The sequence below is a fragment of the Dipodomys merriami genome, unplaced genomic scaffold (assembly GCF_024711535.1).
Source record: "Dipodomys merriami isolate MVZ:Mamm:240054 unplaced genomic scaffold, mDipMer1.0.p SCAF_5, whole genome shotgun sequence".
Taxonomy (NCBI): domain Eukaryota; kingdom Metazoa; phylum Chordata; class Mammalia; order Rodentia; family Heteromyidae; genus Dipodomys; species Dipodomys merriami.
In genome coordinates, this window is record NW_027206068.1 from 75396722 (window position 1) to 75409163 (window position 12442).

A 12442-nucleotide genomic window follows, 5' to 3' on the forward strand; every position below is an offset into this window, starting at 1 on the left:
CCATAACCGAAACACCGGGACATTCTCCAGGACTCCTAACCCTATCCTGGGATCTCAAAGAGGCCCGAGCAGGCCCTGTCCCTGAGTGACTCCCCGCAACCTGGAGAAACCACTCCGGGGTTTGAACTCAGGCCTGATGCTCCCTGGGACTCTTTTTGCTCAAGGCTAGCCTCTACCACTTGAGCCACAGCACCAGCTCGGGCTTTTCTGTGTATGTGGCACTGAGAATCGAACCCAGGGCTTTATGCATGCTAGACAAGCACTTAACCACTAAGCCACATTCCCAGCCGGGAAACCACTTTCTGACCTGACCTTAGCCCGGGAAGTGCAGCCTGCAGGGGCTGGAGTTTTCACAGCTAGCGATTCCAACAAACTGTGGACCCCAGTGTCTGCCTAGGGGCTTCCTGCCGGCCTGCGAACTGTGCTCCCCTCTCCTGAAGCCCAGGCAGGCAGGTCGGTGGAGACTCGCTTACTCCTGCCCAGTGACCCAGCTTGGTGCGCAGACACTTCCAGCAATTCTTTATCCAGTCTCAGACCTGGCCCCGCCCCGCTAATGCCCCGCCCCTCAGACCCCGCCCGCCGGGACCGCCCCCTCCAGGTCCCGCCCCGCCCCTCAAGGCCCCGCCCCTCCCGCTCCGGCCCCGCCCCCTCAAGGCCCCGCCCCTCCTGCTCCGGCTCCGCCCGCTCAGGCCCAGCTCCCTCAAGGCCCCGCCCCAGCCCGACTCCGGCCCCGCCCCTCCTGCTCCGGCCCCGCCCGCCCGCTCAGGCCCCGCCCCCACAGCCTCCTTCCCAGCAGCTGGCTGGGAACCGTTCTTGGATGGCAGGGGTCAGCGTGCATTTGATTGACCGCCCTGTGGTTGGGGACCAGCGCCTGCGCCCCGCGCCCGGCGCTCCGGGCAGCAGCTTCAATCCCCGTGGTGCGGTGCGGCTGCCCCCAGAGTACTTTTCTCTCCTTTCGTAGACGTGCAAACTTGAATCCGGCGAGGAGACTCAGGTTTCGTGACCCGGTAACGGCGGGGTTCAGAGCGAGAGCCCGAGTCCTGTAACCGTTCCTGACACCTTACAACCACAAGCCCGGGTTGGAGGAGCGGAGAAGGGGCGCGGGGAGGCGCGGAGGCCACGCCTGTGACCCCAGCGACTCGGGAGGCGGAGGGCTGAGGGCGGGAAGCCAGCCCGGGCAGGAACGTCCATGAGAATCTTCCCCAACTAATCACAGAAAGAGCCAGAAGTGGAGCTGTGGCTCAAGTAGCAGAGCACTAGCCTTGAGGGAAGCAGCCCAGGGACAGCGCCAGGCTCAGAGTTCAAGCCCCAGGCGGAGCAAAAACAAGTGGCCGGGCCCAGTGTGCACCCTGGGCCGGGGGCCTTCCGGACAGACAGAACCGGTTCTGCTCCTCAGCCTGGACCTTCTTCTCAGCAAAGGATTCGCTTCCACAGGTGCGAGCCCCGGCTTCCGGGCCGACCAAGCCCGGCCGCGCCCCGCCCGGCCCCGCCCCGCGCCCCGCCCATCTGCGCCCGGCCCCGCCCCGAGCCCCGCCCCTCTGCGCCCGGCCCCGCCCCGAGCCCCGCCCCTCTGCGCCCCGCCCCGCCCCGCGCCCCGGTGAGACCCCAGGCAGCTCCGCCCGGGCCTCTTCGACCTCCTCCCCCGCTGCAGGGCCTCTGCACAGTGGCTCCGTCTACCTCTGCCCGGTTGGCCCCCCCCACCCCCCGGGCCTCTCCCGACAGTGATCTCAGCTGGATGTGAGCCTGTCCTGACTCCCCTGCCAGGACAGAGCATCGGCCTGGGGAAGGCGACTGGAGACAGCACCAAGCCACACAGCCTCGAGAGCTTTAATTCACACCGGGGGCTCCAGAGAGGGGACTCTGTCTGTCTGTCTGTCTGTCTGTCTGTCTGTCTGTCTGTCTCTCTCTCTCTCTCTCTCTCTCACACACACACACACACACACAAAACACACCCTCTGGCTGCTGATGTGTCCCCCTCTCAAGACAGCATCCACCGCTGCCCTCCCGCTGGACCTCCGGCTGGCAGGACCTCTGCAGCGCCCCCTGCAGGCCGGGGTGTCTGCTTGCAGGCAACATCGCATCCCTGGAAGGGAACCAGAGGCCTTTGGCTTGGGGGGCAGAAGTGTAGCTCAGGGCCGTCCCCCAGCCCTCCTGCCTCCCACCCGACCCCCCCTCACACCCAGGGCTCACCTAGTAGAGTACGTCCTCAAACTCCAGCTGCAGGTAGCGGAGCAGGCGGGGCGGCAGGGGAAGGTGAGGCAGGGCGTGAGGCAGGCAGCCCTCCAGGTGCGAGCGCAGCGCGCAGCGGCTCAGGTGCTGCAGGGAGCGCGGCTGCCTGGCCAAGGCAAAGAGGGAGGAGTAGAAACGCCGGTGCTCCTGGGGGGCAGAAGGGCTCCAGGTGAGGGCAGCCTGGGCCCAGCGGTGCCCCTGCACCCGGGCAGGCTGGAGGGCACTGGGAGCTGCCCAGGAACATGCAGGAGTTCTGGGGTGTGAGCAAGCCTCTGGGGGGATTTCTGCGGAGGAGGGGGCGGGCTGCCCAGGAAGGGGTGCAGGTCTCCAAGGGCAGAGCTGGTTCTGACCTGCAGCGTTTCAGGAGGAATCAGCCCCAGCGCCTCCCGGGGCAGCTGCACCGAGCTGTAGGTATTCATCAGCACCTCGATGGTCCGTGGGGAAGAGCACCAGCGCTCCAGCACCTGGAGGAGGCACCGACAGCCAGGAGGAGAGGGGCTGGGTGCCCGGCAGCCCGGGGGGGGGCTCAATTGTGTTTCCCTGCCCAATACACTGAAGTCCTCATGCCTGGTACCCACCAACCCACAGGACAGGCGCGGTGGGGAAGAGATCCTGCCTTCACTACTATACTTATGCTCGTCTGACCACTGGGTCTCTGCAGTCAAAGTGAGTCATCAAGTCCTAATCCATCCGGACAGATGTTCTTTAGAAAAACAGGCACAGATACACACAGAGAAGGTTCAGGGACAGCACTGGAGTGATGTGCCACAAGCCAAAGCAGGCCAGGTAGGCACTAGAAGCTGGAAGTGTCCGGCACAGCACCTCTCTCCCCGTTCCCGAAAGACACCAACCTTGCCAACAGTGTCCTTTAGAAGTATAGCCCCCAGAAGTGGGAGGGAATCTGTTGCTGTGGGTTTACACCTTTCAGCTTGTAGTTCCTTATAACACCCACCGCAGGAAACTCACACACAGCTAACGTTTCTACAGCTCAGGGCAGATACTTAGCATTTTTCATGCGTGAGTTCTTTGTGTGTGTCTGTGTGTGAGTTGGTTGGGGGCTTGAACTCAGGGCCCAGATGCTGTCCTTGAGCCTCTTTGCTCAGGGCTAGTGTTCTACCACTTGAGCCACAGCAACACTTTTAGTTTTTGAGTGATTTATTGGAGATAAGAGTCTCATGGGGACTTTTCTGCCTGCGCTAGCTTCGAACCACATCCTCAGATCTCAGTGTCCTGAGTAGTTAGGATTACAGCCCTGGGGCGCCTGGCATGCATGAACTCTTAATCCGCATTTCTAGGCAGTATGAACTGTTAGTGTCTCCAATTTGCAAGTAAGAGAAACAGAGCCACTGGTGCCAGGCTCTACCCCATCTCTTATTGGATCTTGACAAGCATTTGTACGGGTCTCACAGCAGCTAAGTCTGGGCTCCACAGTAACACCCCCAACACGTATCCCCCCCCCACCATTGCACACATTAGAAGCTTGAAAATCTCTCCCTCCGTGGGCATGCCAGTGGGTAGTGTGAACAGGTGGAAGGCCAGCCCTTGTTTGGGGCCAGGAACAAGCATTTTTCCATGTGTGGTCCCTCTTCTCCGCACCCTGCCTCTTAGCAGTGCTTACTGCCTGGAGCAGGCCTCTGCCTCACTCCCCCCAGAGCTCAGAAAGAATACGGGTTTACCCAGCATGCTGCCTGCTGCTTCCTCTGTCCTCTACCAAAGAACGGCTGATCCTGTCTCACCTCCTCCAGGAAGCCCTCCTGGCTACTCCATCCTGCCCTGGAGCTACAGCAGCCCACACTGGAGCTCTTCCACTCCACTTTGCCCTCTTTCATGTCTAATGAGTTCTTAGACGGAGAGGATGCTTAACAGCTTAGCAAACACCTGTGCACACTGCTTCTGAATACTTGCAACAGGTTTAGAGCAGTGCGTAGGTTACACCCTGGACAGGGTGTAATTATACGCCGCACGTGTCGCCTCCATTTCTCACGCTAGCACTAGAGTCAGGAAGCTGTTAGTTCTCTGGTGAGGAGACAGGCTCCGTGCCGCCTGCTGGGAGTTACCAGGTGTACCTGCACTCTGCCCCTCTCCCTACACGACCACACCCCTCAGAGGAAGCCAGAGGAGGAAGGGACATGCAGGGGCCCCTAGCTGTGGGGAACATGGGGTACAAAGCGTTCCAGTGACTTGTTTATAGTCACATGAGTAAGTGTCAAAGCCAGACCTCAATCCAGCTCTTGCGTGCTCTCTCTCCCCCTCCCCCCCTTGCTAGTACGGGGGCTTGAACTGAGAATCTGGTCCACCGTCCCTCAGTTATTTGGCTCAAGGCTGGTGCTCTACCAATTGAGCCATAGCTCCATTTCTAGCTTTTTGCTGGTTAATTGGAGATAAGTCTCATAGACTTTCCTGCCTGGGCTGGCTTTGAACTTTGATCCTCAGATCTCAGCCTCCAGGTGTGAGCCAATTGTGGCTCTCCAGGTCTCTTGAGTGCCAGATGCAGTCTGGTGGCTCCTGGTGCCTGGCAGAACTGACTGTCCCACAGACGGGGCTCAGAGCCCTCCCTGCAGGGACAGCAAGGACGCCAGCCCGGACGGGAGGGGCTGCAGATTGTGGAGTGGGGACAACTGGGCCCCTCTGCTCGGCAGGCGGAGGGGCGGGGCGGACAGCGGGCGAGGTGGGGCGGGGCTGGAGGGCCGGTGTCATTTGCTGTGCCAAGTCCTCCTCGGCCCCGCCTGGTGGGGAAATCATTAGCTGTCAGAGCTGCCGTCAGATTACAGGGAATTGCTCGTCTCCTAATTATCTGGTGTTAATAGGAGATTAATTAGTGTTAATTGTTGATTTTCTTGTATTTTCCCAAAGGGGAGACCAATCTGCCGAACTCTCGGGCTGTTTAATTATTTGGTCTTGCTTAGGAATCTAGACAGATGCTTCTAGGTTTGTGGGCAAAGGGGAGGACAAAGACAGCGGGGTGGGCCCTGGAGGGGCAAGGCTGGGCCAGAGGGGACCTGTCCCCACCTGCACACTCCCAGAAGGCCAAGCCGTGCTGATCCCTCCCCTCTGAGAAGAGACCCCCCCCTTCCCCTCCCCTCTTCCCCGCATCCCCCACCACCCAGAGGCCTCCATGATGCCCCACCCATGCCACAGAGCACCCTAGCCCAGCTCCTCATGTTGAACTTGCTTTAGGGAAATTTTAGATCGAATCTGAAAAATACCCATGGAAGGTGTTTTCCCAGGCCAGGCAGGGCCCGCGGCTGTGAGGGGAAGCACCCGCCAGCGCTCAGAAAGCGGGGCTGCTCTCCCACCACCACTTAAGGAGACCCCTGAGCATGGGAGAGCAGGCTCACATTCTGTCCCTGGGGAGCCTTGCTCCTGTCCCCCCGTGGCCCCCGCTCAGCTGACCCCGCTGCTAGACAGCTCCTCAAATGCTTTTTTTTGGGGGGGGGGTCAGTCATGGGGCTTGGACTCTGGGCCTGAGCGCTGTCCCTCAGCTCTTCGGCTCAAGGCGAGTGCTCTACCACTTGAGCCATAGCGCCATTTCTGGTTTTCTGAGTGGTTTATTGGAGGTAGGAGTCTCACAGACTTTCCTGCCCGGGCTGGTTTTGAACCGCGATCCTCAGATCTTAGCCCCCTGAGCAGCTAGGATTACAGGCATGAGCTACAGGTGCTGGCTTCTCAAATGCTTTTTCTTCTTTTTCCTTGTGCCAGTTCCTGGGGCTTGAACTCAGGGCCTGGGTGCTTCCCTTGAGCTTTTTTGCTCAAGGCTAGCTAGCAATCTAACACTTGAGCCACAACCACAATCAAATGGTAATTAATTGGAGATAAGAGTCTCCTGGACTTTCTTGCCCAAGCTGGCTTCTAACTCCAGTCCTCAGAGGTCAGCCTCCAGAGTAGCCAGGATGACAGGTGTGGGCCACCGTGTCCCATTCTTTACCTCTATCTGGCTTTTGCTCACTGACTACAGAAAGACAAGAAGAACTAGTCTATGTATCCACGTGTCCCAGGACTGTGTTGCTGAGAGAGCCCAAGCACCGGCCGAGGCCTATCCCCTCACCCTAGCGGCCCTGCCCGCGTGCCCCCCCCCCCCAGTGCCCGTACCTTGGGGAGGGCCCCGGGCCACACCCTGACGGCGCCATGGTTGAGCAGAGCTCGCACCATGTGCTCAGGGCTCTGGGCCAGGGCGGCCGCTGGGCCCTGCAGGGCACAGTGCAGGGCGGTGTGTCCTCCATAGTCCATGGCGTTGGCACTGACACCGTGGGACAGAAGCAACTCCACAACGGCCGAATGGCCCCGGCGGCAGGCCAGGTGCAGGGGCCTCAGCTTGTCCTGGTCGGCGGCGTCTGCGTCGGCGCCAGCGGAGAGCAGCAAGCTGCACAGCTGGAAGCAGCGGGCGCCGCCGGCCTCGGCCTCGGCGGGGGACTGGCCGCGGGCGTCGCAGGCAGCCAGCAGCGGCGTCCAGCCCTCGGCATTGCGGGCATCGGGACACGCCCCCCGTCTCAGAAGCAGGGCCGCCATTTCCACATGGCCAAGCCGTGCGGCCACGTGCAGGGCTGTCTCTTTTTCATCCTCAGTCTGCCCATCCACTCGCGCCCCAAACTTCAAGAGCAGCTCCACGCACCTAGACAGGTGGCGGAAGGAGAGCGGGCATGAACCCTGGCACTCCTGGGCACGGCAAGCGTGGCAGGGGGCTCTGGGTGGCCTCTGCTTTGCAGCCCTCGCCTACCTTTCCTGCCAGCCCCTGCCCTCTAAGCCACATTCTGCAAGATCGATGGTCCTTTTTCCTCTTTTCTTTTTTTAGAGATAGGATATTACTGTGTTGCCTAGACTGGTCTTGAACTCTTAGAAGACTCAAGGGATCCTCTTGCCTCAATCTCCAGAGTGTTGGGACTATAGGTATCTGCTACCATGTTGTCCCCCTCCCCTCCCCGCCCCCCTCCCCCCCCCTGCCCCGTGGCCTTTGTAATACCCACCTACTAGCTAGGTGCCAGTGGCTCACACCTATAATCCTAGCTACGCAGGAGGCTGAGATCTGAGGACTGAGGTAGGAAGCCAGCTCAGGAAAACTAGTCCAAGAGACTCTTATCTCCAATTACCAGCAAAAAGCCAAAAGTGCAGTTCTGGCTCAAATGGTAGAACAACTGATTTGAGTGAAAAAGCTAAACAAGAAGATGAGGCCCTTAATTCAAGTCCCACTACCAGCGCATGCGCGTGCACACATGTACACACTCACACTTCCTGCAGGGACCATCCACTGACTTCCCATAGGGTTAAAGTCACATGGACCATCTTCCCCTACTGCTGCAGCGTGGCTGAGAACGCTCACATCACACAGCCCCCAGGCTCAAAGGGCATATGGAGCTGGCATTTGGGGTCAGGGGCAGCTGGGTAGTTTGAAAGTTTGGTGTGCCGAGTTTTGTGGGGAACTGACCAGCAGGCACAAATGCAGATGGGACCATAGGACAAGGAAGGACAAAACCAAAATTAACCCATAGACTGGCTCCAGGATGGCCCTGGGGACAGACAGGAGTTAGGAATCTGCCAAAATTTGAGGCTCCTCTGTGAGCCGGGTTCTTTATATGTCGAATGAGAGTAATTAATAAAAGCTGGGCTGGGCGCCGGTGGCTCACACCTGTCATCTCAGCCACTCAGGAGGTGAGATCTGAGGATCGAGGTTCAAAGCCAGCCTGGGCAGGAACGTCCAAGAGACTCTTATCTCCAATAAACCACCAGAAAACCGGAAGTGGCGCTGTGTGTGTCAAGTGGTAGAGAGCTTGCCTTTGGCTGAAGAACTCAGGGACAATGCCTAAGCCCTGAGTTCAAGCCCCACAACTGACAACAACAACAATAACAAAAAATAGCTGGGCCTGATGGTGGTTGTGAGCACGTATGAGATCACATCTGAGCAATCATCATTTGAACTCAACAGGACTGCCTTTGGGGAGTGAGGTGGGAGGTTTGGATGAGTCAAAGGGCTCATTTTATAATCCAAGCTACCGTTTTGTATGTTTGGAATGTTCTACAAGATGTTTAAATACACATATCTTTACTCAAGAAAGGCCTGGGCTGAGCAATGGCCCAAGCTAAAGATGTGGTCTTATGTGGAGCCATGGTACTGTCCAAGATGGTGGCCTCTGGCCACGTGGATGAGTGCCACAGCCCGGCCAGTCTCAGTGGACATCTGCAAAAACTACGTGCACACTGGTGCTCAAAAAAGGAAATTATTTCCTTATCATTGTTTCGGTGGTATTGGAGTTTGAACCCAGGGCCTCCCGCTTGCTCAGCTTCCTTGCTGATGACTTTTATTTTTTTTGTGCATGTACTGGGGTTGAAGTTAGGGCCTCCAGCTCCCACTCAGGAGCTTTATCACTTAAAGTTAGTGCTCCACCTTAAGCCACACCTCCACTTCCACTGTTTGCTGATTACATGGAGATAGGCGTCTCATGGCTTTTCCATCCATGATCTTCACATCCCAGCCTTCGGAGTAGCTAGGGTTACAGGTGCGAGGGCTTAAGGAATCTGATGGCCTTTCTCGCTAGTGGGCAGGAAGTTGGTGGCCACCAATAAGACAAAAAAAGAGAAAAGCCTCTGGAGTGGATCAACTCTAGGCTCCAACTTGTTATGAAAAGTGAAAAGTAGGGCTGGGAAGGTGGCTCAGTGGTAGAGCGCTTGCCTTGCATGCCTGAGGCCCTGCGTTTGATTCCTCAGCACCACATAAGCAAAAAGAAAAAAGCCAGAAGTGGCGCTGTGGCTCAAGTGGTAGAGCGCTAGCCTTGAGCTGAAGAGCTGAGGGACAGCGCCCAGGCCCAGAGTTCAGGCCTCACAACCAGACCCCCGCCCCCCCAAAAAAGTGAAAAGTACATGCTGGGGTTCAAGCACTCCGAAGATGCAGGGCGAAGGGCAATTGGTCAGCCTCGCCAACAACTGCCCAGCCTTGAGGAAATCTGAAATGGAATACTGTACTATGCTGGCCAAAACGGGGGTCCATCATGCCAGCGGCAGCAACACTGAACTGGGCACAGCACGTGGGAGTAGCTGCAGCGTGCACACTGGCTGTCACCGAGCCAGGGGATTCCGATGTCACTAGAAACATGCCAGAACAAACTGGAGAAAAGTAAACAGTGCATAATTTTTCTTCAATAAAACTTGTCAGAGCTGGCTTAAAAACAAAAACAAAGAGATCTGATGGAGCCAGGTGCTTTCCCGCCTAGAATCGCAGCTACTCAGGAGATTGAGATCTAAGGCCCGTAGTTTGAAGCCAGTGAAGGCAGGAAAGTCTGTGAGACTCTTATCTCAGTAAACTACTTCCTCCACACACAAAAAATGGGCCTCTGGCTCAAGTGGAAGAATGCTAATCTACCACTCTCTCAGGAAGAGCACCCAGGTCTTTTGTTCAAGCCTCTGGACAAAGGAAGAAAAGGAAAGGAAAGAAAAGAAAAAGGAAAGGCAAGGCAAGGCAAAAGGAAAGGAAAGGGAAAGGAAAAGCAAAAAGAAAGGAAAGGAAAGAGAAGGGAAGGGAAGGGAAGGAAAGGTAACAGGGAAGGGGAAAGGGGGCATGGCTTAGCTGGTAGAGCACCTGCCTAGCAAATGAAGGAGGATCAAGGTCTAGGCCAGTGCAGGCAAAAAGTATGACCTTATTTGAAAAGTAAAAGCAAAAAGGGGAAAAATATGGATTAGGCATGGCTTAGTGGTAGAGCAAACTGTCTAACAAGTGTAAGGCCCCGGGTTCAAATCCCAGCACTCCCCAAAACACCACCAAACCAATATTCACTGTAATATGGCTTCTCCAAAGGGTTGGTACAATTTTCCCAGGGCAGGCTACAAAGCTGGGCCCCTTGGCTGGGAAGGTGGCTCAGCGATAGAGTGCTTGCCTTGCATGCCTGAGGCCCTGGGTTCGATTCCTCAGTACCATATACACAGAAAAGGCTGGAAATGGTGCTGTGGCTCAAGTGGTAAATCGCTGGCCTTGAGCTGAAGAGTTGAGGGACAGCGCCCAGGCCCAGAGTTCATGCCCCACGACCGCAAAAAAAAAAAAGAAAAGAAAAGAAAAGAAAAAGAAAAGAAGCTAGGCCCCTGGCACAGCCCTCTACCATCCTAAATCCAGGCCATTGCAGAGTTCACACGGATCAATGGTTGGGGAATCATTTGGGGAATAACTGTGTCCCAACCTGCCCACATCCTCCCTGAGCCCCCAGGCTGTCCTTAGAGTCCGAGGTCACTTACTCAAGGGTGCCGGCCCCTCGGCAGAGATGCAAGGGGCGTTTTCCTTCCTGGTCTGGCGCATTGGGGTCTGCTCCGGCCACCAGCAGCACATGGACACAGGCCGGGTGGCCCGCAGCACAGGCCTCGTGCAGGGCCGTGCGGCCCCCGGGGGCGCTGTCCGGTCTGGCCCTCCGTCTGAGCAGCAGTCGCAGGACGTCGGTGTAGCCTCGGCTGGCCGCCACATGAAGCGGGGTGGTCAGTTCCTCCTCATAGGTCAGAGACCAGAGCCCTGGGGGGAAGAGGGACAGGGCCTCAGATTTCAAGGGATGGCCTGCAGCTGCACAAGGGCGGGAGGGAGGACAAGGACTCAGAGCTGAGTCTGCAGCCGCCCCTCTCCCACCCCCTGCACCCGGGGCCCATACTCAGAGCTCGGATGTTGAATCGGAAGTCCCTCCATCGCTCTGGATCGCTGGTGTCAAACACAGAGTCGGGAGCCAGGCCAGCACTGGAGTCGGCGAGGATGCGGGCGACAGAGCCCACGTCCCCTGCCAGCACCGCCTGCCAGAGCGCGAGGGCGGGGCCTGCGGCTGTGCGCACAGCGATGGGGCCCGGGCCCGACCCGGGGGGCTCCTCAGACCCTCCGCTGGACTCCACCAGCCTGGCACAGAGGCTGTGTCTGTTGCCATGGGGCTCCCCCTGCCCCCCACACTCTTCTGGGTACCCGCTCATGAGCACGGGTGGAGGGGGGAGGGCGCGGAGGCCACAGGCAGAGAGGGGGCAGGAGAAGGGACTCCGAGGGCCTGGCGTCCCTGAGCTGGCCACCACGCGGCCCGGCAGAAGCTATTCTGGGCTCCACATGACTTCTTCCCTAGGCCAAGATGAACGCTGTCCAAGTGTTCAGGGTGTGGGAAGCATCAGCCAGGGGCTTCTTTTTTCAAGCCTTGGGAACTCAGCCGGGGACAGTCACCTCTGCCTCAATTTCCCCCCCCCACACACACACATGCTGCCCCTCACCCCTCTGGTGGCTGCTCCAGCGAGGCTCTGCTGTACGGCTCTCCAGCAACAGGTCAGCTGTGCTGTGGGGCGGGAAGAGCTCCTGCAGCCTGGCCAGGTCCCCCGTGTAGAGGGCATTCTGCAGCGCCATGTCGTGGCATGGCAGCGGCGGAGACCGACAGGCTGCCTGGGCTGGGCAGGACCGGACCTCCCAGATGTGGCAGGCAGAGACTGAAGGAAGGCACCCCAGAGGGTGGCCCCCATGGGCCACGGCCTTCTCTACATTCCTTCCCTTAGGCATGGCGGCTTCTGGGAGACAGCCAACGCAGCCAGCAAGGCTGCAGGTGGACTGGGCAGGCAGAGCTGGCCAGGAGAGGTCAGTCTGGGAGGGGCAGGGGAAGCTTTAAATAACTCCTGGCAGCAGTCAGTTCCCATATGAAACTCCCAGGCCAGCAGGAGGCCAGGTAGAAGCACGGAGAGCCACGTAACCCCATGCTTCACCTCCAGGCCAGGTGATGCCCAAGTGGACACTGTCTCTGGTCCTCAGGTCTGACACAGGCCATCATAACCCAGAGAAGGGATGTGATTTTCCCAAGGACACACAGGAGGGCTGGGAAGGTGACTCAGTGGTAGAGTGCTGGCCTCACATGCATGAAGCCCCGGGTTCAATTCCTTAGCACCACATCAACAGAAAAAGCTGGAAGTGGCGCTGTGGCTCAGGTGGTAGAGTGATAGCCTTGAGCACAGAGAGGTTCAGGGACAGTGCCCAGGCCCTGAGTTCAAGCCCCAGGACTGGCAAAAAAAAAAGTCTGTCCTTGAGTCCCGCACCTTCGCTGACTCAGTACTGAGAACCAGGCAGTGAGCCGGGGCCCGGCACCCATTGCAAGCAGTCCTTAGGGGTTTTCTGGAAAACAGATGTCTGCCCAAGGGAGCAGGGTTCCACCCACAGGCTGCAGGAGCCACGCCTGCACTCCATGGCAGGCCGGGGTCTAAGCTGGAGAAGGGGAGAGGAGGAAGCCCTGTCCAGTGA

At 58.2% G+C, this 12442-nt stretch overlaps 1 protein-coding gene across 2 annotated transcripts; it reads right to left on the minus strand.

Moving 5' to 3' along the window:
• Nucleotides 1-1819: 1819 nt before the first annotated feature.
• Nucleotides 1820-11923, minus strand: Asb10 (ankyrin repeat and SOCS box containing 10). 2 transcript variants are annotated; one of them, XM_069997100.1, is made up of 6 exons: nucleotides 11434-11923; nucleotides 10441-10708; nucleotides 6319-6838; nucleotides 2580-2693; nucleotides 2191-2376; nucleotides 1820-2083 (listed from the first exon to the last, which is right to left on the minus strand). In XM_069997100.1, exons 1-5 carry the CDS (start codon nucleotides 11711-11713, stop codon nucleotides 2191-2193), a joined length of 1368 nt encoding a protein of 455 aa, XP_069853201.1. In that variant the 5' UTR covers nucleotides 11714-11923; the 3' UTR covers nucleotides 1820-2083. The 2 variants fall into 2 exon arrangements, with proteins under 2 accessions (XP_069853201.1, XP_069853200.1); XM_069997099.1 differs by lacking the exon at nucleotides 11434-11923 and adding an exon at nucleotides 10842-11427.
• Between the last annotated feature and the right edge of the window lie 519 nt (nucleotides 11924-12442).